The 21,171-nt window shown below is 49.3% G+C and overlaps 2 protein-coding genes across 3 annotated transcripts in view; one reads left to right on the top strand and one right to left on the bottom strand.

Annotated features, from left to right (window-relative positions):
• Positions 1–201: 201 nt before the first annotated feature.
• On the bottom strand, positions 202–18,401 carry Wdr87 (WD repeat domain 87). Its single transcript, XM_059276352.1, has 6 exons — positions 18,216–18,401; positions 13,264–13,384; positions 10,579–10,749; positions 6,990–9,859; positions 6,274–6,542; positions 202–5,765 (listed from the first exon to the last, which is right to left on the bottom strand). The coding sequence occupies exons 2-6, from the start codon at positions 13,336–13,338 to the stop codon at positions 442–444; spliced, it is 8,709 nt and encodes a 2,902-aa protein (XP_059132335.1). The 5' UTR covers positions 13,339–13,384; positions 18,216–18,401; the 3' UTR covers positions 202–441.
• Positions 18,402–18,947: 546 nt separating this feature from the next.
• Sipa1l3 (signal induced proliferation associated 1 like 3) overlaps positions 18,948–21,171 on the top strand; it is a 218,932-nt gene continuing 216,708 nt past the window's right edge. For both annotated transcript variants that reach the window (XM_059276364.1, XM_059276377.1), the window contains exon 1: positions 18,948–19,094. The gene's annotated coding sequence lies outside the window, so the exon portion shown is untranslated. The remainder of the gene's footprint in view (positions 19,095–21,171) is intronic.

The raw sequence follows: 21,171 nt of genomic DNA on the forward strand, positions 1-21,171 counted from the left end.
CAGTATCTTCAGGAATTTCCTTTTCTCTATTCTTTAGGATAAACTGTGGGAGGTGAGGAAGGGGGCACTGGAAGGCTCTCTGGCTTCCTCACCTTTACAGGGTATACACCACTGGCTTTGGGGAAGTTTTCCCACTCTCAGACAAGACTGGTTTCCCTGGTGATGTTGGAGAAACATTTGGGTTAAAGAGACACATCAAAGTTTGTTGCAAATAAGAATCTTCTCTTTATTCCACATACAGAAACTGGCTTCTAGAGTTGGGTAGGGGGGAAAAAAAAACCAACGACAACTTCGACCTTGCTCTACCTCTGTGTGGGCTTTGGAGATAAAGGTCTAGTTTCTGATGACCAGGCCTTTCTCCATTTGAGAATTAAAACTCTTGACATTTAGTCTGTCCCAAGTTAGGGAGTGGGAACAATAACATGGGTAGCCAGTCCCAAGTTAGGGAGTGGGAACCATAAGGTGGGGTGCTTTCTTGGTGAGGTGAATATCAGCTTGGGGCAGGCTCTTCCAGGCAAGTTCAAGGATCCCATACTTGGCAATGCCTTTGGGATGAATGGTGCGCACATTATTCTGCTCAGGGAGAGGTACCACTTCCCGGAACTCCAGAGGGACTTTTCGGGGATGGGAGCCACCACAAACCAAGCAGTAGAACAGCCGCTCCCCGGGCACTAGCTCCACGGCCCCGAGAGTCTCCTTGGAGACGAACTCTTGGGACTGGGGCGGTTTTCTCAGTAGCAGGTCCTGCAGCAGCCTCTGGATTCGGGGGGACTTAATCTGGTACAGGTCCATGAGCTGGTAAAACTTTTCCATCCAAGTAGTCATGTCTTTGGCATACCGCTGCTGTAGCATCTGCAAAACATGGTAGAGCGCCAAAAACGTCTCCCATGGAGGCACCTCTTCCTTTTTTTTTGAGAGAGGCTTTTTCTCCAACTTAGGCAGTTTGGGATACCTGCTTTTACCTTTAAGATCCCCGAGGTCCTTTTGAAACATCAGTGCCAAGGTTTGTTTGTTCATGGAAGAATGGGCACCGGCCAAAATATCTCCTGTGGTAGGATCAAAAGATTGTGTCTCCATTTCCTCAAGAACACTGGATAAATGCTGCATCCGTGCACTTCTGTACGGCTCTCCTAGAAGATGCCAGTATACAGCCTTTGGGTCTGTAACCCCCTTGGTAGCTAGTGGAGACCCCGGTATGGAGACAGCTGAAGGTTTCTGCCAGCTTTTCGTTTCCTTTCCCTTTATAGGAGGAATCACTTTCAGGTGTTTGGGGCTCATGGGTTCCCTGCTAGGTTTGGAAGTCACTGTGCTTCGAGAGTCCACAATCTGCTTGTGGCGGTGCACGATGGCTTCGAGTATGGCCAGGTGTAACCACTCCAGGTTTCCCGTTGAGGTGAGGTCTCTGAGGAGCTGACACAATTTGTGGAAACTATCTCTAGGAAGCTCTTCTCCTGCCGCCATCTTTTCTAAGACTTTGTACACCCATTCTAAGTTTGAGATGCCTGCCTCTGGATGTTGTTCCTCTGTCAAGATTTCAGGGAGAGGCACCTGTCCCGTTGCTTGTCTTGCCGGAGGATGATGCTTCACAAGCCACTTGGTTTGTGATGTTTCGTGTTGGACTCTGTGAGTTTGTACGGCCCTTCTAACCACTTGAGACGTGAGTGGTTTCATCACGGCTGGCGGTTCATACTCTGAGACTGCATCCGAAAGGTGTGGAGGTCCCAGTTTATATTTCTCCAACAGTTCCCTCTGTTTATCCATCAACATTGTCCTTAGGGATATCTTGGACGGTTCAAATACAGGAGCAATTTCTTCCCCCAACGTTTGCTCCTTCACTTCTAGTAGCGACGGCCTCTTCCTTTCCGCCTCATCAGCTACTGGAGTCGGTTTTTCAAGAGGGCTTTTCAGCGGCCCCAGCCTCATAGCACTCCCTCTGAGCTCAGAGAGTCCTCGTCCAATGGGAGGGAACAGTTCCCTTCTTTGTAGGAGCGGTGGAGGCAGAGGCTTCTCTCTTTTGACCACCTCTTCCTCCCTCGCCTCTTCCAATCTGTGTTTCTCCTCTTCCTCTTCCTCTTCACTCACACTCTCCATCTCTTCCTCACTCATGCTTTCTTCGGTCTCTTCCTCCTCTTCCTCCTCATGTGCCTTCCTCACCTTTTTCTCTTCCTTTTCTATCTCCTCCTTCTCTTTCTCCTGCCCCACTACCTTTCGCCGCTTCTTTTTTCTCTTTTTTCTCTTCTCCTCCACTTCCTTCTCTTCCTCTTCCTCCTCCTCCTCCACCTCCTCCTCCACCTCTTCTTTCTGCTCCCTTGCCTCTTCTTCCTCCTCTTCTTCTTCCTCCCACTCTTCCCTCTCTTCCTCATACAAACTCTCTCGCTCTACGTCTACTTCATCTAACAGGCTTTCCATTTCCTTGGAAAAGCTCTCTTTATGGACTACCTGTTCTAATAGATCATAAAACTTCCCAGTTCCAGGAAGAGGTTCCATCGAGGCTGTTCTCTTTCTCCACAGTTTTTCAACGTTGAGATCTTCTTCCTCTGCCTCAAGGTCTTCGTCCTCCTCTGAGAACTCTACCTGATAGTCAAATTCACTCTCTTCTTCGGCCACTCTTTGCTCCTGTCTGTCCAGCCTTCTCATTTGCTTGGCCAGACGTCTCTGCATCTTAGCCAGCTTCTTCTCATCCTTGATTACTTCTGGTTGTTCTTCAGACGCATCCAACTCCTTCACATCGAGTCGATTCTCCTCCGCACTTAGCCTGTCCTCCTTAACCAACAGTGACCGTTTAATCTTTGTTATCTTTGTCTCTTTCTGGGTCATTTTCCTTTCTTTGCTGACGAGCTTTTGAAGTGCCTTTAAGGATTTTCTGGATTGGGCTAGCTCCCTGGAAACACCCCTCTCTTTACCCATTTTCCTTACTGCTCTGGCTAACTTCCTTTCTTCATGGGCACGCATCCTCTGTCCTCTGGAAAGCTCCAGTTTCTCTCTGGCATGGTTCTTTTCCTTCGTAGCCAGCAGTCTGTCCTCGTACACCAGAATCTTCTCCTCCAGTGACACCCTCTTCTTCATCAGGCTGACGACATGCTCAGTCAGCCTTCTCCGCTTCACGATTTCTTCTCTGGTCCCTCTCCTGGAGGGCAGTTCTGCCTCCTCTGCCAGCTTCATCTTCTCCTCAGCCAGCTTCTTCATTTCCGTGGTCAGTGCCATCCCTTCTTCGGCAATCTCAGCCTCCTCTCTGAAAAGTTTGCTTTTCTCCATTAACACCTTCATTTCATCAGCAAACTTCATTTTTTCCTGGGCCAATTTCCCTTGTTTTTCCGCCAGAATCATATCTGCCTCCTCCAGTTTCCTCTCGGCTTCCGCCAGCTTCTCTCTCTTCTGCTGTAGGTCCTGTTTCTCCTCCTCCAGTCTCTTCGCTACATGAACCAGCTTCTCCTTGTACGTCTCCAGTTTGTACTTTGTGTCCTGTATCTGCTCTCTCCCCTTGAGGAGCTTGTCTTCATTGTCCTGGAGAGCCGTTTCCCTCTCAGCCAATCTCTCCTTCTCCAGAAGCAGCATGTGCTTTTCTTGGGCCAGAGTTGCTTCTGCCTGGGCCAGTTTGTTCTTCTTTTCTCCCAGTTCTTTCTTTTTCCGGGCCATTCCCTCCTTGTCCTGGGCCAGCTTTCCTCTCCTCTCCCTCAGTCTCTCCCTTCTCTCCAACAGTGTCTCCTCCTCGAGCGTTCTGTCTTCCTTCTGGGCCAGTTCTCTCTCTTCCTCCATCAGCAATTCTTCCTCCTGGGCTAGCATCTTCTCCTCCATGGTCAGATTCTCCTCGTACCAGTCCAGCATCTTCTCCTCCTCCAACAGCGTCTCCCTCTTCTCGTCCAGTTGTTCTTCTTCCTCGTTGAGTTCATCTTCTTTCCAGGCCAGCTCCCGCCTGTCCCACTCCAGGCTCTTCTCCTCTTCTTTCAGCTGCTTTTCCTGCCAGTCCAGATTCAGCTCCTTCTGGGCAATGGCTTCCACTTTCTGGGCCAGCACTACATTCACCTCGGCCACTTTTGCCATTTTCTTGGCGACCCTTTCTTCTTCACGGGCCAGTTTCTCCAACTTCCTGGCCAGTTTTCTTTTTTTCTGGGCCAGCTGCTCCGCTTGTTGACTTAGAAACTCCTCTTCTTGCGCCAGCTTCTCCTCTTTCTCACCCAGGGCCATCTCTGAATAGGGCAGTTGGCCCCTGGCGGCAACCCTTTTCACATACTCTTGGGCCAGTTTTCTCTCTTCCTGGGCCAGCCTTTTCTCTTCTTGTGCAAGCTTCTCCTCTTCTTTTGCTAGCAAGCTCTGCTCTCTGGCCCGCTCTCTTTCAGCTCGGGCTTGTTTCCACTGTGCCCTGGCCTCTCTCTGCGCCTCTCGGATCAGTTTCTGCTCTTCTGTGAGAAGCTCTTCTTCGCCTTCTGCCTCAGACTCCTCTGACTCTTCGGACAGCGCTTCCCCCATATCCAACTCCATCTCCGCTTTGGTCTTCGTTAAGGTCTTTTCCCAGACCTGTTTCCATTCATCCCAATTCAGCCTCTTCTTCTCCACTTCCTCTACTCCCTCACTCGGCAGTGGCTCGGGCTGTAGCTTGCCTTGAGCCCGGAGTTTCTCCTGTTCTTCCAAAAGCTTCCTGTCCCACTCTTTCTTCCATTCTTCCCAAGCTATTGACCTTTGAAGCTGGACTTTCTGCCACTCATCCCAAGACTTCTTCCACTCTTGCCAAGACAGCCTTCTCTCTTCCTGCTTTGGTGTTTCTTCTGCTTCGGCCACTTCCTCTTCTCCTTCGGCCACTTCCTCTTCTCCTTCCGCCACTTCCTCTAATCTTAGACTCACCGTCAGCTCCTCCTTGGAGACCGTCTTCTCTTTCAGACCTTCTTTCATTTTCTCCTGCTTGGCCGCCTTCTTGGCCTTCTTCCCCTCCTTCCTGAGCTTCCCCCTGCCTCTGACCGACTCGCCTGGCTCTAGGAAGGCCACTTCTTTCTTTCTGCCCTTTTTGTGAGTCCCTCCCTCCCCCTCCTTTGTTTCCTGGTCTTTTTCTGGCATCTCCTCCTCCTCCTCCTCCTCTTCTTCTTCTTCATGAAGAAAAACTGATTTTTCTTCTTCCTCCTCCCCCTCCTCCTCCTCCTCCTCCTGAAGAAAAACTAGTTTTTCCTCTTGCGAGGCCCCTTCCCATCCCTCCTCAGCCCCACCTCTCTCTTCTTCCTCCACCAGCGGGCAGATCTCCCTGAAGAGTTCCCAGCTCGGGTGCTTGCCCAGCAGCACCTCCTGGGCAGTAGCCAGTAGTTCATTGCTGAGGTCGTCCATCATCTGAGTCTGGGAACCAGCTATCCTCAGGTTCATGAGCCGACAGAGGTCATCCCGCCACTCACTATCTGCAGTGAGAACCCTACCAGGAGTCCCCCCAATTCCCCGCTTGGAAGTTCCTGGCCTTCTCCTCAGTGGCGGATGTTCCACCACAGGAGGCAAGATTTCCTCACCCACGACTGCAACTTCAGATTCAATTTTTTTCTTCTTGCGCTTGCTGAGTTTTAGAGCTTTCTTGTCTGAGATTTTCAGCCTTTTCTTCAATTTCATGGCTACAGAAATGTGATCCTTTAAGAGATCTTTCTCGGAAACGTCAGTGTCTTTGGGGCTCTTTACCGGGCTCCCAGCTGTGAGATCCTCCGCCTGTTCAGCCTCACCCTGATCGATGGTCTCCTCTTCTCTCCTCTGTTTAGCTGCTTCCTTTGCTTTTCTGAGACCTCGCAACACCTTCCGGGCTGCAGGAAAAATCAAGATATGGAAGTGAGGAAAAGCCTGGTGGGTAAATGGAACTCTTACTCAAGAGTACAGAGAAAGATGGGGCCTGTCTTTTTTTTTTTTTTATTTTTTTTATTTCACATACATTGGTGTTTTGCCATGGGTGCTGGGTCTCAGGAACTGAAATTACAGACAGTTGTGAGCTGCCATGTGGGTGCTGGGAATTGAACCAGGGTCCTCTGGAAGAGCAGTCAGTGCTCTTAACCACTAAGCCATCTCTCCAGCCCCCAAGGGGCCTGTCTTTAAAAAAAAAAAAAAAAAAAGACATTCTCCTTGTTAGGTGTGTTCCCAGGCTGTACCTCCATATCCAAGGTGAGGCAGGGACTTGAGGTCCTCCAGAACCTGTATAGTTCCTCCCTAGAATAATTCTCTCATTTGTCTCCCCACCTTGTATCTTAGGACCCCCTCTAGTCCTAACTGGCCTTTCTCTTAGGAGCCCAAACATGGGCCCAATTGCCTCATACATACCATGCTTTTTACCAGCTGTTCGGACCCGTCTTTGGCTTTTGCTGGGCTTGACCTCGGGTTCTGCCAGAGCTGAGATACCTAGCAAGGAAGTGGACTTACTAGGTGCAGTAAGCCCTGGGAGATCTGAAAATAAATCAGGCTTTTTATCATATTTAGACATTGACAGGTTCTCATGTAATCGCCGTTCTACTTGAGTAATGAGGATTTGAATGTCTGTGGGCCGCATCCCCAGAAGATGGTCCAGGGACTCCTCCCCAATCATCTCTTGCCTGTGAAAGTCAAGGAGAGAACAGACTGCTGAATCAGGCACCAGTGGGGAACAGGAGGGAAGAACTGCTACAGAGCAAACAAGGGTTTGGCAGAGGGACAAAGAAGGGCAGCGCACCATACAGACACCCAAATGAGGAGAGAGAAGGTCTAGGGAGCCAAGAGAGCAGCAATGAGGCTGCGCCGTACAGGGGGAGCTGCAGATTGAGAGGACGGGGGCAAGCTGCAACACCAAGAAGTTAGGAGACAGAAAAGACACGGAGAAGCAAGAGCGAAGCCGCTGAGGTCATCAGAGAGTCTAGGAATCAAAAGGGGTTATGAAAGAGAAGAAGGAGCCATTGGGAGTGATAATGATCAGGAATAAAGAGCTGGCAAAGAAAAAGAAGGGAACACTTGGAGTGGGGAAAAGAAGATGGTGGTAAAGAATCAAGGTAGCACATGCAACTCACTGCAGATCCCGGAAAATGTCTGGTTTCTGCATGAGGTGTAAGAGTGAGCTCTTTGAATGGATTCCAATCTCAGGCATGAGGGTCATGGCTTTATTCCTCACTCTTGGGTCCTTGTCCATTAATCCCTGGGCCAGAGGCAAAGCAAAGAGATGAGTAATCATCCCCAGACGCTTCAGCCCTTCCCAGGCTAGTTCTCGGATAAATGGATTGGAATGGGTTGTGTCGTCTAGCAGACGGTGTGCTGTCTCAGAGCGCAGGGTTGGGGACACCTGGTAAGCGGCGAAGATTTGTCCTAATGCACCAATACAGCATTGGTACTTCAGCGGGTTGGCATGGGTCATAATGCTGAGAATTGCCTCAATCAGGCTACTAATGGCTAGTTCACTCATCTTTTTCCCCAGCCAACTGCGATTTGCTGCATCTGTTAGGACACTGTAAGTGATGTCCTTAGTTAATCTCATTTCTAGGAAGCTTTCATCCTCTTTCTCCAGAACACGATCTGTTTTACTTGTAGCTCTTATCCTGCTGTGCCAGAAGAATGGCTGATCCTTTTCCCAGTCCAGATCCCGCTGTGGTGAGTGCAGGCTGCACTGTAGGAATATTGGGCAGCCCTCTGGCCAAAGACGGGCACGGATCACTGAATTGGGGATGTAGCAATCAGGAGCAATAAGCCATTTCTTTCCCTGACCAAAGTAGCAGCGTATGATCTGATAGGGGTTGAGTCCGTCCCAGGCTGTCATATGTAACTGAGGAGGAGACACATAATGACTTTGGGGTTGCTTGCTCGTCTTCGCCAAGTCAGTTCCCTCCAAAGAATCATGCCTGGGAGTGCTCAGTAACACAGTGCTCCCATCGTCTTCTTCTTCTATGACATGTGGCACAAGAAGGTCAAAGGCAATGGCCCGCTTATTGACAAGGCTTGCTAGGCCTTCTAGGTCCTGTCTCCGTTGATCTTGGTAGCTATACTTAGGCACAAATATGGTCTCAAAGGATAAGAAGAAGCTTGGTGCAAAAGGAACTGGGATTTCTACCATGTCATCTGTTATGCTCATAAGGGCAAGGTGAGAGAGCATGGATGTGGGGAGCAATTCTAAGCAGGACACCAGATAAATACTCTGGTTGAAAGTCACCAGCAGGTCAGCCCGGTCATTTGCAAAGCAGAGTGCGCCAAACTGCAGCGATGAGTCCAGCATGGCTATAAGTTTCCCATGGAAGTCCCAGATGCGGACAGAGCCATCGGAGCCACCTGTGACAAAGAGACTCAAGGGCAAGCAGACGTCAAAGGAGGTGATGGTGCACTGGTGCAGAGGCAATGTCTCTATGAATCGGGTACCTTGTTTGGTCTCAAAGGACAGGAAATCGTGGAACTTCCAGAGCCGTAGGCAGTTGGTGTCTGTAATGGCACCTACAGCCTTTGGTAGGAGGACCAGGTGTTTTAGGTGACAGCTGCTGAGAATGCTAGCCAGGGTCCGCAGCTGTAATCTGGTCCCAGTGAGCACGGCCTCTGACAGCTGGATGTAGTCATCTACCCCATAGGAACAAAGGAGAGAGTTTTCTCGGCTACTCAAAATCCCTCCATAGAGTGCTGACAGAGCCAGCACGGCCCCAAAGTGCATGACTTTCTCGATTCTGGCACAGCTGTGCTGGGAAAGCACTCTTATCGTTCCACTCTGATGCCCAGAGAATATCAGTCCTTCCAGCCCCCGCCCCAGGTGGAAATTCCCATAAGCCAGGCACTGGACAAAGTCCTGAACATCTGGTGAGGTGCACAACAGATACTTGACTGGGCAAGGGTTGCGGCTTGTGTCAAACACCAGCACCTCTGAGGTGCCTGTCGCCACCACGAGCTCCTCTTTCCCCGGATCGTAGGCCCAATCCACAGCCCTGTCGAGGACTGAGAAAGGCCAGGTGATAACCAAGAGATCCCCTGTTATAGGAGACAAAAAGCGCAACAGGCCATCTTCAGTGGTGCACAAGATCCGGAAGCAGTTGTCTTTACAGTAGATTCGACGTAACTGTTGGGGAGCAGAACCACAGACGTTGAAGAGGCTGTAAAAGCAGGGCAGACGGTACAAGGAAAAATTATGAGTCGTCTGGCAGAAGAAAGTACTGTTGTCGATGAACTCGAGCCTGTAGAGTACCTCACCAAGTTCAAGTCGCCGAAGCAGGTTCCCTGAGGTAAGATTCCACTCCTTGATTACGCCTTCCTTGCCGGCTGTCAACAGGGTGTGGGCCTCTAACCGGTTGTGTATACACACCACTAGTGAGGGATGGGCCCTAAAGCTGTGCAGAGACAGGCTCTTGCTCAGGTTCCATACATGGATTTCCCCAGCCTTGTTCCCAGCGTAGATGAGGTTCGTGTCAACACCGACGAGGCAGCAGGTGATGGGCGAGCCACTGTTAGCGGCTGTGAACCTCTGCACCTCGACCAGGCGACCGAAGCCCTGGCGATCAAGGACTCTCAGCACAGTTTCACACAGAGCAACAAGGCAGCCTTTGGGGCCATTCAGGACGATATTCTGGACCAGCTCATCACCAGGTATGGGAAACATCTGTACCATTTCTAGACCCTTTCCACTTAGTTCAATGGTCCAGGTGACCACTCCCCCGACGATGCCAGACAGAAGCATCTGTGTTTCTGGATCATAGCAGAGACAGCTGATATCAAAGCGGCAGGGCACAGTACACAGGGGTTTAAATGCCCTAAAATGGTCCCCAAAGAGCCTCAGAATCATGTCGCCACAGTAGGTCACTATGAGATGAAAGGACCCTGTGTGGACTACTGACTGGATGGGTGGCAATCCCTCAGTCATCAGGAACGTTCTCTTTTCAACCATGTCGTCCGTTTTGTTCTTCATCCACACTACAGCCTGCAAGACAACACCAGACAGGGGAGGAGAAGAGAGACCACCATTTAGCTAAGCTATCCCTTCTCGTAGAACTAGTTATCCTGGAACTCACTCTGTAAACCGGGCTGACCTCGAACTCACAGCGATCCACCTGCCTCTGCCTCCCAGTGTTGGGATTAAAGGTGTGCGCCACCACCCCCACTCCCCCACCCCGGCTGCTTCTTTCTTCTTTTGACAGGGCCTCCCTATGTAGCCCTGGCTGACTTAGAATTCATTGTATGGACCAGGCTGACCACCACCTCCTCCTTCTATTTATTTATTTGTTTATTTTTGACAGGGTCTTGCTTTGTAGCCCACACTCATGAACTCAGGATCCTCCTGATGGGAAAGGAACACCCCAGGCTGCTGAGTGCTGGGATGACAGCTGTGTGGCCTCACATCAGGTTTCCTTGCTGGGTTATTTTGCTAAGGAGCTAGCTATCAGAAGACTAGAATAATTTTTACCTTCTAGGGAGCTGGAGAGAGGAGAGAGGAAGGAAGCCTTGAATCCTTTCACTAACCTCAACTTATTTAGGGAAATCATGACATCTACACCGAGCGAAGAACACAAACAGACAAAGGATGAAGGGCAATCCTGAATCTGGATCCTATTCATTCAAGGGGTGGCCCTTCCTTTTTCAGTTGAGAGCTCTAAGGGCATGGCCATCGGAGGAGCTGAGAAGGGAGGAACGCTGTCTCACCAGTGTTTCTTTCGTGTAGGTCGTCACCCAGGAGAGGGAGGCAAAGAAGTCGGCTTCAACGAAATAATGGCAAATGCGCGGCATTGGCTGAGGATATCGAGACTCTTTGAACAGTATCTTGGATCGGTCACTCAGCACAACTGCATCGCTCTTTTCATCCACCGACGGTTTCTGGGGAGAGACGTGGCATAGACTGGTGCTTAGGCACTAACATATTGTTTTTAAAGAGAAAAAAAAAAAAAAAAAAAAAAAAAAAAAAGAGCCGGGCGGTGGTGGCACTCGCCTTTAATCCCAGCACTCAGGAGGCAGAGACAGACCAATCCCCATGAGTTCAAGGCCAGCGTGTAGCTGAAGTTTTACTGCCGCGGTCAGGACAAATCTCTCTCACCTGCCAGTCCCGCAGCCAAGTAAACACACAGAGACTTATATTACTTATAAACTGTATGGCCATGGCAGGCTTCTTGCTATCTAGTTCTTATACCTTAAATTAACCCATTTCTATTCATCTATAAGTTGCCACATGGCTCGTGGCTTACTGGTACTTTACATCTCGCTTCTCAAGGTGGCGGCTGACAGCGTCTCCTCACTCAGCCTTCCTGTTCCCAGAATTCTCCTCTCTCTTTGTCCAGCCTATACTTCCTGCCTGGCTACTGGCCAATCAGTACTTTATTTATTAACCAATCAGAGCAACACATTCACAGCATAGAGAACATCCCACAGCAAGCCTGGTCTACAGAGCAAATTCCAGGACATCCAGGGCCCCACAGAGAAACCTTGTCTGGAAAAAACAAAAACAACAAGAACAGAGTCACAATTGCAGCATTTCCCTAAATTATACTATGATGGCTAATCCTGGTTGTCTACTTTACACACCTGGAAAGAGAGTATTCAAAAATCGAAGGCTTGCCTCAGTCAGATTTACCTGTGGGTATGTCTACAGGGCAATTTCTGGATTGCTAATTGATGTTTCAGGGCCCATCCCACTGAGAGCAGAACATTTCTGGGCAGGTAGGATGTGAGAAAAAGCTAATTGAGCAAACCATAGGCTTCTGCTTCACTTTCCCACCTTGAGCCCCTGACTCGGCTTCCCTTGGTGATGCCCTGTAAGACGAAATAACCCATTCTTCTCAACTTTCCTTTGGTCAATGTTTTGTCACAGCAACAGAGAGCAAACTCTGCATGCCCCTCCCTCCTCCCCCTCCCATTCCAGTCACATGTGCACAGCTATGACACACTTTACAAGAAGTCCCCCAACACACAATGGAACCACACTTGGACAGGCTCTAGATGACCAAGTTGTACGGTGTAAGCACAGGAGAAAATTATGTTCTTCTGAAGGTGTAGTTAGCCATACCCATCCTCTAACATCTCCACATCTAAAAGGTGCATGGGCCAGAAAGGACACAACCTTTAACAGATTACTCAAACAAGTACATGACCCTAGAGCCACATGCAATGTAACAGAACACCCCCAAAGTCCATATAGCTTAAAATTATTAAAGATCAAAACTACACAAATAAGGGGCTGGAGAGATGGCTCAACAGTTAAGTGCACTGGTTGCTCTTGCAGAGAGCCTAGTTCAAGTTCCCAGCACCCACACTGTAGCTCACAAGTGCCCGTAATTCCAGTTCCAATAATCCAATGCCCTCTTCTGCCCTCCACGGGCACTGCATGCACATGCAGGCAAAACGTAACACATACAATAAAAGTAAATTCTTTTTTTAAAAAACCTGCACAAGCCAGGAAATGGTGACGCATGCCTTTGATCCCAGCACTGGGGAGGCAGAGGCAGAGAGATCTCTGTGAGTTTGAGACCAGCCTGGTCTACAGAGTAAGTTCTAGGATAGCCAGGGCTACACAGAGAAACCCTGTCTCAAAGAACAAAAAACAAAACCAACAACAACAACAACAACTAAAAACCCTACCCAAACAAATACTTTGGGGACACTTTATCTGGCCAAGAGACAGCACAGACACGGTGTGTATTATTCCACAGAGATAAAACATGTATGTGAACCATGCACAGAGCTGGCCATAGCAAAGCTGAGGTTAGCAAATGTTTTCTCTGATGCCTTGTTCTTTGTGGTGGTTTGAATGAGACTGGCACCTGGAAGCTCATATATTTGCATGCTTAGTCACCAGGTGAAGAGTTTGGGAGGGAGTAGGTGTGTCCTTGCTGGAGGAAGCACTTCAGAAGCTTATGCCAGGCCCAGTCTCTCTTCGCCTGCTGCAAAGATCACGATGTAGCTCTCAGCTCCTTCTCAGCACCATACCTGCCTGCTGCCATGCTCCCTGCCATCGTGAAGATGGACTCACCCTCTGAAACTACAAGAAAGCCCCCAATTAAATGCTTGCTTTCCTAAGAGTTGCCTTGGTTGTGGTGTCTCTTCACAGCAACAGAACAGTGTCTAAAACACTCTTCCCTTTCAGAAAATTTCTCTACCCACAGGGTGGTTCCTCTGACAATGTTCCCAAATGTTTATGTCCCACTATCATTATGTCTGTAGAGTTATTTGGAAATTGGTGCTGCTCACTTCTGTTGAGGTGACAACTGTCTTAGTGGTCTGCCCTGCTTTCTTCTTGCTTTCATGGACCATATATGGCTCTTTTTAAAGTGCCCGTTACCATAAGGTAGATAGAGGCCAACCAATAATATGTCAATGCCCTAAAAACACATGCCTTACCTTGGTTTTTTGAATGGCTTCATTCACAGAGAGCAAAAACTGATTCCATTTGGGAATGAGCCTAGTAGAAGGCATTGCTTGATTTTTCCTCTGGTCGTCCTCTGGACCGTTGCTTGAGAATCTGTGGGTATCCAAAAGAGGGATGCTTTCATGGGCTAGGAGTCAGAAGGCGAGAACTATGGACTCATGTTTTGGATTTTGCTTTGTTTTGTGATGACCTTATGCATCCTCAACTGGCTTTGAACTTCCTATATAGCAGAGAAGACTTCATGCCTGGTTTATGCAATGCTAGGGATGGAACCCAGGGCTTCATGCCATGGAGCTTTTCCTCCCTTGTAAAAAGAAAAATGCCAATCTTGCTTGCTTTGCAAGACTGTTGCAAAGATCAGACAGATTTCCTGAGAAAACCCTTGTGAGTCTAGCCAGAAGCAGCCGCAGACAACCACGACTGACTCTAGGCTGCCTTGAGTTTCAGTTTCTTTCCTCTTTAGTCCCTTCCTGTTCTCCTCTCCTCCCCTCCCCTCCCTCTCCTGTCTGCGGTCTTCCCCTTCCCCTTTTCCTCCTCTCGGTGGCTCTCTAAACATGACCCTGAGTTTATAGTCTGGCCAGCAGAGGGCAACGAAGGCCAAGTGACTGCCAGCTGAAGGACCATTTCGTCGGAGAAATGATCCCAAAGCAATGTTTTAGGAACCTGTTGGACTGCATAGAAGTACCAGCCCCTTTAGCCTGGCCAATGGCACATGCCTATATTCCCAGCACTCTGGAGGTAGAGGCAGGCAGGTCTTTGTGAGTTCAAGGTCAGCCTAATCTGCATAATGAGTCTGAGGACAGCTAAGGCTGTGTAGAAAGACCCTTTCTAAAATGCCTCCTCCCCCAAGAAAAAGAGGAGGAGCAGGAAAGAAGGAAGGGCAAATTTCCTTGGATCAAACCCCAGCCCTTACTGCGTTATAGACTCCTATATAAGACCCAATGATAACTTGGCGTTTAACAAGCTCTCTAGCTGATCGCTTGCACACTAAAGTGGAAGACCAGTGGTTGAGAAAGCTGTTAGAGTTCACAGTCAGAATGGCTTGGGTCTTTTGAAGCCAAGTCAGCAGAATTCCCAATATGGCTAAGCTTAGTTTGTACAGACTAGCCTGGATCTGAGAGGAAGCAGCAGGCAAAACATAAATGCAGAGTAGTGGGGGTCTGTGAGAAAGCTTCCATGAATATGGAGAAGAGAGATGTGTTCAAGACTACCTGTATACAATTCCAGTACTTGGGAGACTGAGGCAGAACAGGATAATGATTGGGTGTTAGGCTATCCTGGGTTAAATAGAGTTCCAGGCTAGCCAGGACTAATATGTGACTGACACCCCCACCCCACCCCAATCAAGACTAACAGCCAATCCACAGTTCTGAATTTATTTATATCACATAAGGAGGTTCTGCAAGCCCATAATAAGGAAGTTTTTGCCACCAAATCCACTCAGGAGTAGTTAATGGGGACTGGTAGTGGGCCTCGGCCTCGGCATCTTGGTTCTCTGTGCTCTCTAACTCATAACGTGTTTCCACATTGTCTTCCATTTCATTCCCCTCTGGTCACCTTGGAGGAGCCAGTGTGATCTGCTTCCAATCTAGCACACCAGTAAACAGCCTGTGGGCCAGCCTCACACCTACAATGTACCCCACTAGGTCCTCTTTAAGTCCCCAGAACCACTGAGATGTCATGTGTGGCAAATTTGCAGTCATTACCATTAGCTCCCTCCCATTGTTCTGTATATACCTATTGAGTTCCACTTCTTTTCACCAGCCTATGAAAATGCACAGTCGGGACCTTTTGGGGAATCTCTGCTGGGTCTGGGGTGGGGCAAGTGAGTCTCCACCAAAGTTTGTGTTTTCTGTCACTCCTACTTTGAACGTATTCATCAGGTGACCCAGAGGAAACCTCTCCCCTAAACCCTTCCCAACTCCATCCCTAATCTCAGGGCTAATCCCTAAAAACAAGTCTGGAAAGGGTTCTGGAGGAATTGGTTCCAATGGTATTGTTGAACAACTTGGTAACTCAGAAATGATTTGCTGGTGGCACTCAGTCTGTAGTCAGAGTATTTATGAGACAGAGTATTTGGGACTAAGATACGCTATTTCCTCCTGTTTTCCTTTTTCTTGGGTGGCATGAGAGAGCTGACAGCAGGGGGCACTATACTCCACCACACTGCAAGCCTGGGGCACTCAGGCTTCACGTTCCCAGAGTCTAACAGCATATGAGACAGAGACTGCTTGCTGCATTGACTTTACAGTTTATCGGGAAAAGGAGACGTCAGCAAATAGTCACAAAACTGTCTAGCAATGGGACAATTGGAGTTATTAAAACTTTTCTGCAGCCTTTGTTTCAAACTTAAATTCCACCAGGAATATTCGGTGTCCTTGGCGTGTGTGCACACTTATTTGCATTTGAGCATGTGTGCTCAGGCTAGTCTTGAACTTTGGATTCAAATGGTCCTCCTGCCTCAACTTCTTGAGGAGCTGGCTATCATGCCTGACTTTTGTGATTCAATTTTAGGAAGGAAGACTAAAAAATACTATGTGTATATATAATAAGAGGTGACCACCCCAAAAGGAGGGTCATGTGTGTTCCATACTGAGAGGGGACTCTGAATGAATTAAAAGGCCTTGCCTTCCAGGTAGGTTTCACATTTGGGGACAAGAGTGTAGGAAGTCTAGCTGGGACTGGAAGGGCCTAAATAGTTGACTGCAAGACTAGAGAGGCCACCTTGGCTTACTTGTCCTTTGAGTGGCATTACTGATGATGTTTGTCCACAGGGTCTGGGAGCGCTACCTTGGACTGTAGGTAGAGTCAAAGGGCTGGGATGCACTGAACTTTCGCTCTGGCAGACAAACACCCAGTAATACAATGGGCTAGCTTCCAGGGAATAGAAGAGTTAGCTTAGACCCCTGGGAATACTGCCCGGCACTCACAAGGCCACCAAGTACTAAAAAGGGTATACGCTGACCAATGGGAGCTAACGTAGTAACAGTAAAACAGAGGCATTTGATTAAAACTGTTTTAATTGTATTTTTAAAAATTATGTGCACGCGAATGCAGGTGCTCTGGGAAGAGGGTGTTGGCAGATCTCCTGGAACTTGAGTTATAGACAATTGTGAACTGCTCAACAGGGATGTAGGAAACTGGTTCTCTGAAAGAATGTATGTGCTCTTAACCTCTGAGCCATCTTTCCAGCCCCTGTTTAATTCTTAGGATGGTACTATGACTTATTTATTATTCTCCCTTAATTAACTTTTTAAGATGAACGTGGAAAAAATATTGGGATTCTAAGGGCCATATAAACAGAAGAAAGTCACTACTTCACACTTGGTCACCTGTTCTGTTTCTAGTTCACAAAGATCATCTGGTGATGTCCTGTCTGCACCTTTCTAGAGGTGTTCTGTACATACACAAGTATAACATACATTTCTCTACATACATGCTGGATACAGTATACATACATTCTCACTCTACCTAGAGATTAGTTCATATTAATATAGCGCTACACTTCATTTTGCAAGAGTTGCCAGATGCAGGATATATGACCCATCATTTACTCAGATTCCCATTAACAGACATTGGTCCTGTGTGTGTGTGTGTCTCATGTAGCCTAAGCTAGCCTCAACCTTGCAATGTAGCCAAGGAACTCCTGATCCCCCTGCCTCCACTCCCCGAGTGCTGAAATCAGATCCCCTGCCACTGTATTTGGCTTGTTAACAGACACTGGGCAGTTTCCAACCTTTTGTTAGCACAAGAAAAGTCATGGCACAAATGACTTTCTTAGTGTCTCGTATTTTTAATTAACTGAAATTGTAAAACTGAAACAGTAAACGTACTTACAATCAAATAACATTTGAGTGTATCAAGGCTCATTATTAAAAATCATCGTAATTTTTGTATGTAAAATTTATTTTATTTATCTATGTGAACCAGCAGGTTTAGTTAGAGTTACTTACAAGAACAAGGCTGAGGGTTTATTTACACGGGCATGAGCAACTTACCATTGGTCGTACCACTGAAGAAAATGTCTCTACCCCAGCAACCATTAACTGCCTAGAGTCTCAGGGAGAGGTAGGCTTCAGGAGTTTTTATATAAAAGTATGCCCCTCCCTTGAACTCTAACTCTGTAGTCCAGCATGGCCCAGAACTCCCTGTGCAGCAACCCTCCTACCCTCAGCCTTGTGAGTGCTGGGATCACAAGCCTGGTTTTATGTAAAAATTAAACCTGGCCAGGTATAATAGTCCATGCCTTTATAGTGCAATCCCAACACCTGGAGGCAAAGGCAGGCAATCTTGGTGAGTTCCAGGCCACCTGGTCTCAAAAATTAAAGTAAAATAGTGTATGTAGCTATTTCTGGTAGGTATTACTGCTTGAGATCACAATGACTTGGACGTTTTTGCTGAATGAATGGGCAACTGAATGACCCCTTTGCTCTGCTCCAGTAAGAAGAAATATGTGCTTCCCGTCAGTCATAATGAACACCTTCCAAGGAAACAGGTTGAAGCAGAAAGCGCACGCATGGAGTTTAGAAGGCTGTGCAATTGTAGTCGATTGCCTCAGAAACCCTTACGGAGTGAGAGCAGCAATACCGTTTTGCTGTTTTTTTTTTTTTTTTTTTAAAGGTCGAATCTTCGCTGATTTCAGCGAGCGGATTACATCTAGACATTTTCCCAGGCTGTAGGCACTCAACAAATACTAGTTACTCTCAGTCTGTGTCAGTACCGAATGAATGGAAGCGAAAAAGCCTGCCAGGAAGCCTTCACGGGTCGTGATTCTGCGGCTCCTGTCTCGGGGACAGGTCTGGAGCCTCCTAGGAGGGAGAGAGGAACACACGGAGCCGTGTCCTCACGTTCTGGCTCCGCGGAATCCGCATGGGCGGGAGGGTAGGTGTGTCTGCCTCCTTCAGGCAAGAGCCGCGCCTGTTACCTGCGACAGGACTCCCCAACAAGGGACAGCGAGCTTGGCGGCACCCGGGGGCTCCCGTGTAGACAGACGAACAGACCCAGAGGGGACCAGGGAAGCTACGTTGAAAACGATGCGGGAGGACCCCACCGACAGAACGGTTAGTCCTGCAGGCCCGCACCTGGCGGACTGACCCGGGCGACCAGAACGAGCGCGTGTGCACACTGGCACGCGCACGCGCTCCGAAAGGGGGTGGAAAAAAGCCCTCCTCCCTCGACCCCCGCCCCGAGGGGGACCCGCATCCCTCCAGGCCCGAGTCCGCCGGAGAGCGCGCGTGCGCGAGGGCGCGCCGCCGCCGTCCCGCTCCGCCCGGCGCTGAGGGGGGTCTAGCGCACAGCTCCGGTCTTCCCGCCCCTCCCCAGGCTCGCAGGCTCGGGGTAACAGACTCCCGCCCGGTGGAGAAGAGGGACGGCAAAGGTTCCCCGAGGAGAAGGAGAAGGCTGATGAGGCTGGGAGAACGGGAAAACCGGTCGAGCAGGGTGAAGAGCGAGGCTCGCGGGCTGGAGCCCGCACAAGACACGCCTCCCTGCCTCACGCCCCTCGGGGCTGCGGAAGTCCTCCGGAGACTGGAGCTGCACCGAAGCGTCTGGTAGACTACGATTCCCAGAAGGCGGTGCAGCGGTTCGCCTACGACTCCCGGCAGCCCCCGCGCTCCAGGCTCTCTTCAGCGCGCTGCTTCTCAGGGAGAAACTACAGTTCCCACGAGGCCTCGCGCGAAGCGGCTTGGAAGTGGGCAGCCTGGAAGTCACTCGGGCCACTGGAGCTGGCGGCGTCTCTAGCGAGCCGCGCGGTGCCGGACGCCGCGGTCGAGGAGCCCGCGGGGCGTACAGCCCGGACGGCTAGGTACGTGGATCCCGGTGCAGGAGCAGTCTCGCGCAAGGGTGGTGGGGAATTGGTGGCTGCTCGGACCCCGAGGGTCAGCGCAGGCGGGTGACCAGGCGGATGGCCGGGTGTGGGCATCGGCTGTGAGGGGCGGCAGCGCCGGGACTCACGCCCTCCGTACCCGGCGGGACTCGTGCCCGCATGGCTCAACTTTCCAGACGTGCAACCCGGCACTGTAGGGAAGAGCTTGGAGTCCGGGAGCCGTGGGTGCACGGTCCCAGCTCTGCCACTCTGGAGCTGCGGTCTGGGAAAACCGCGCCGAACCTCATTTTTGCCTTCGGTAAAACGGGAACGAGAATGTCTTTTGCTGGTAATTCTTTTGAGATCTGGTGAATATGGCATTTCACAGTGAAGATACTTATTACGGGTTTGCGTTATTGTTAGCTCCTGGAGAAATGAGCTGAAGACACTGTAGATTGCATTGGATGCCAGTTAGTTGACCATGTGCATGTAAAGACCCGAGTCCACAGTTAACACTCAATGCAGGGTAGCTGCTGTTAACTGCGATTATTTTGATAAGAGCTTTTGCTTATGAAGCAGAAAGATTTACGTTCAAATTTAGGTTTTGCCACAGCTAGCTGCGTGACCTTGGGCAACAAACTTCACCCCTCTGTGCCTTAGTTTCCCTCTCCATGCCTAAATATAAAATGGAGAGTTCAGTGGAAGCCGCCTCATAGAGCTGTTTTGAAGATGTATGAGAACACCCTGTGTAAAGTGCTTAGCGCAGCTGCTGGCACATAGCAGTCTGTAAATGCTGTCATTTATTCAGTATTTCTGGGTAACTTAGGGACCCTCTCTGAGTAGGATTCTGACTGTAGCATTGGTCTCCCCAGCAGGCCAGGTTCAACACTGGTCCAATTGGCTTTCCCTTTTCCAGACTTAGGTCCCTCATTTATAAAAATGGGACAATAGCAGTATTGGCCCGGTAAGGTTGTGGGGATTTGCTGAACACTAGGCTGAGCCCTCCCTCACTGAGTGGCAGTTCTTATGCATTGTGATTGTTCTTCAGTGTTCTCCATCTGGCCCAGAGACTGTCTAACTGTGGGCTGTGACATGACAGCCCTGAGCTCCCCCACACGTTCGCTCCCAGCCTCAGTGTCCCATCTGTGAAATGGTAGTCATAGGACTTCTATGCCAGGATTGTTCTGATTCCAGGAGCTGTTTTGTGGTTAGCACAGAGCCCAAGCACTTGATGAATGTACCTCTCTTTTTCTGCAGTAAGCCTTTCCTGGTTCTGTTTGTACCTATAGGGCAGAGTGCACGGTTAGTGTCCCCGTCCTGAAAGTTTACCTGGCAAAGGTTAAATTGTAGAACGTGTTTCAGCTTAAGGACCCGAGAAGAGACAGTGCTGACTTGCCATCAGCTCTGCTTGAACGCTTCCTCCTCCAAGTCAGTGTGTTCATGTCAGTTCTGTATTATTGTTGTTATTATTATTGTTGTTGTTGTTGTTGTTATTTGGTACTGAGGATGGAATCCAGGGCTTTCTGCATATTAAGCACTTACTTGTGTTTCCTTGATGTCCCCTGATGGATGCTTTTGGGCATGTCCAGTCTGAACTCTTTCTCCTCCTTGATCATGGCAAACTGGCCAACATTGACCCAGTTGCTCAAGCCAGTAACTCAGAAGTTGCTTGTCTTCCCCAGCCTCCCATATCCGGTTGATTGAGGAGAAGGATGGAGCAGCCATGTTACAGAAACATCACTTCACTGGGCCCAAGCTGGAGGTTTTCCTATCCCCTCTGAAGGTGGCCTTTTCTGTTTGTTTTGAGACAGGGTCACAGGTAGCCCAGGCTGCCCTTAAATTCACTGTGTTGCTAAGGACAACTGAACTCCCCATCCTTCTGTCTCCAAGTACAGGGTTATAGGTGGGCATCACGATGGCAAGGGGGTAGGCTTTTCTGACAAGGTCCAGTTGCTTCTTTTAAGGCATGGAGAATGAACATTGTTGGGTACACATATGTAGCATGCGCAGTCGTGTGCTCCAGAGAAGACCGTGTGGATTTGGACGAACTGCAGTGGCTGCAGATATGTCAGGAAGG

The sequence above is a fragment of the Peromyscus eremicus genome, chromosome 1, assembly GCF_949786415.1.
Source record: "Peromyscus eremicus chromosome 1, PerEre_H2_v1, whole genome shotgun sequence".
Lineage (NCBI taxonomy): Eukaryota > Metazoa > Chordata > Mammalia > Rodentia > Cricetidae > Peromyscus > Peromyscus eremicus.

What these genes read in the sequence shown, in the direction of transcription:
- Wdr87 (XM_059276352.1), bottom strand. Translation starts at nt 13,338, where the DNA reads ATGCCTTCTACTAGGCTCATTCCCAAATGGAATCAGTTTTTGCTCTCT. An exon ending in CCTACACGAAAGAAACACTG is followed by an intron (nt 9,860 to 10,578) that starts GTGAGACAGCGT and finishes GTTGTCTTGCAG; the next exon opens with GCTGTAGTGTGGATGAAGAA. An exon ending in AACAGCTGGTAAAAAGCATG is followed by an intron (nt 5,766 to 6,273) that starts GTATGTATGAGG and finishes TTTTTCCTGCAG; the next exon opens with CCCGGAAGGTGTTGCGAGGT.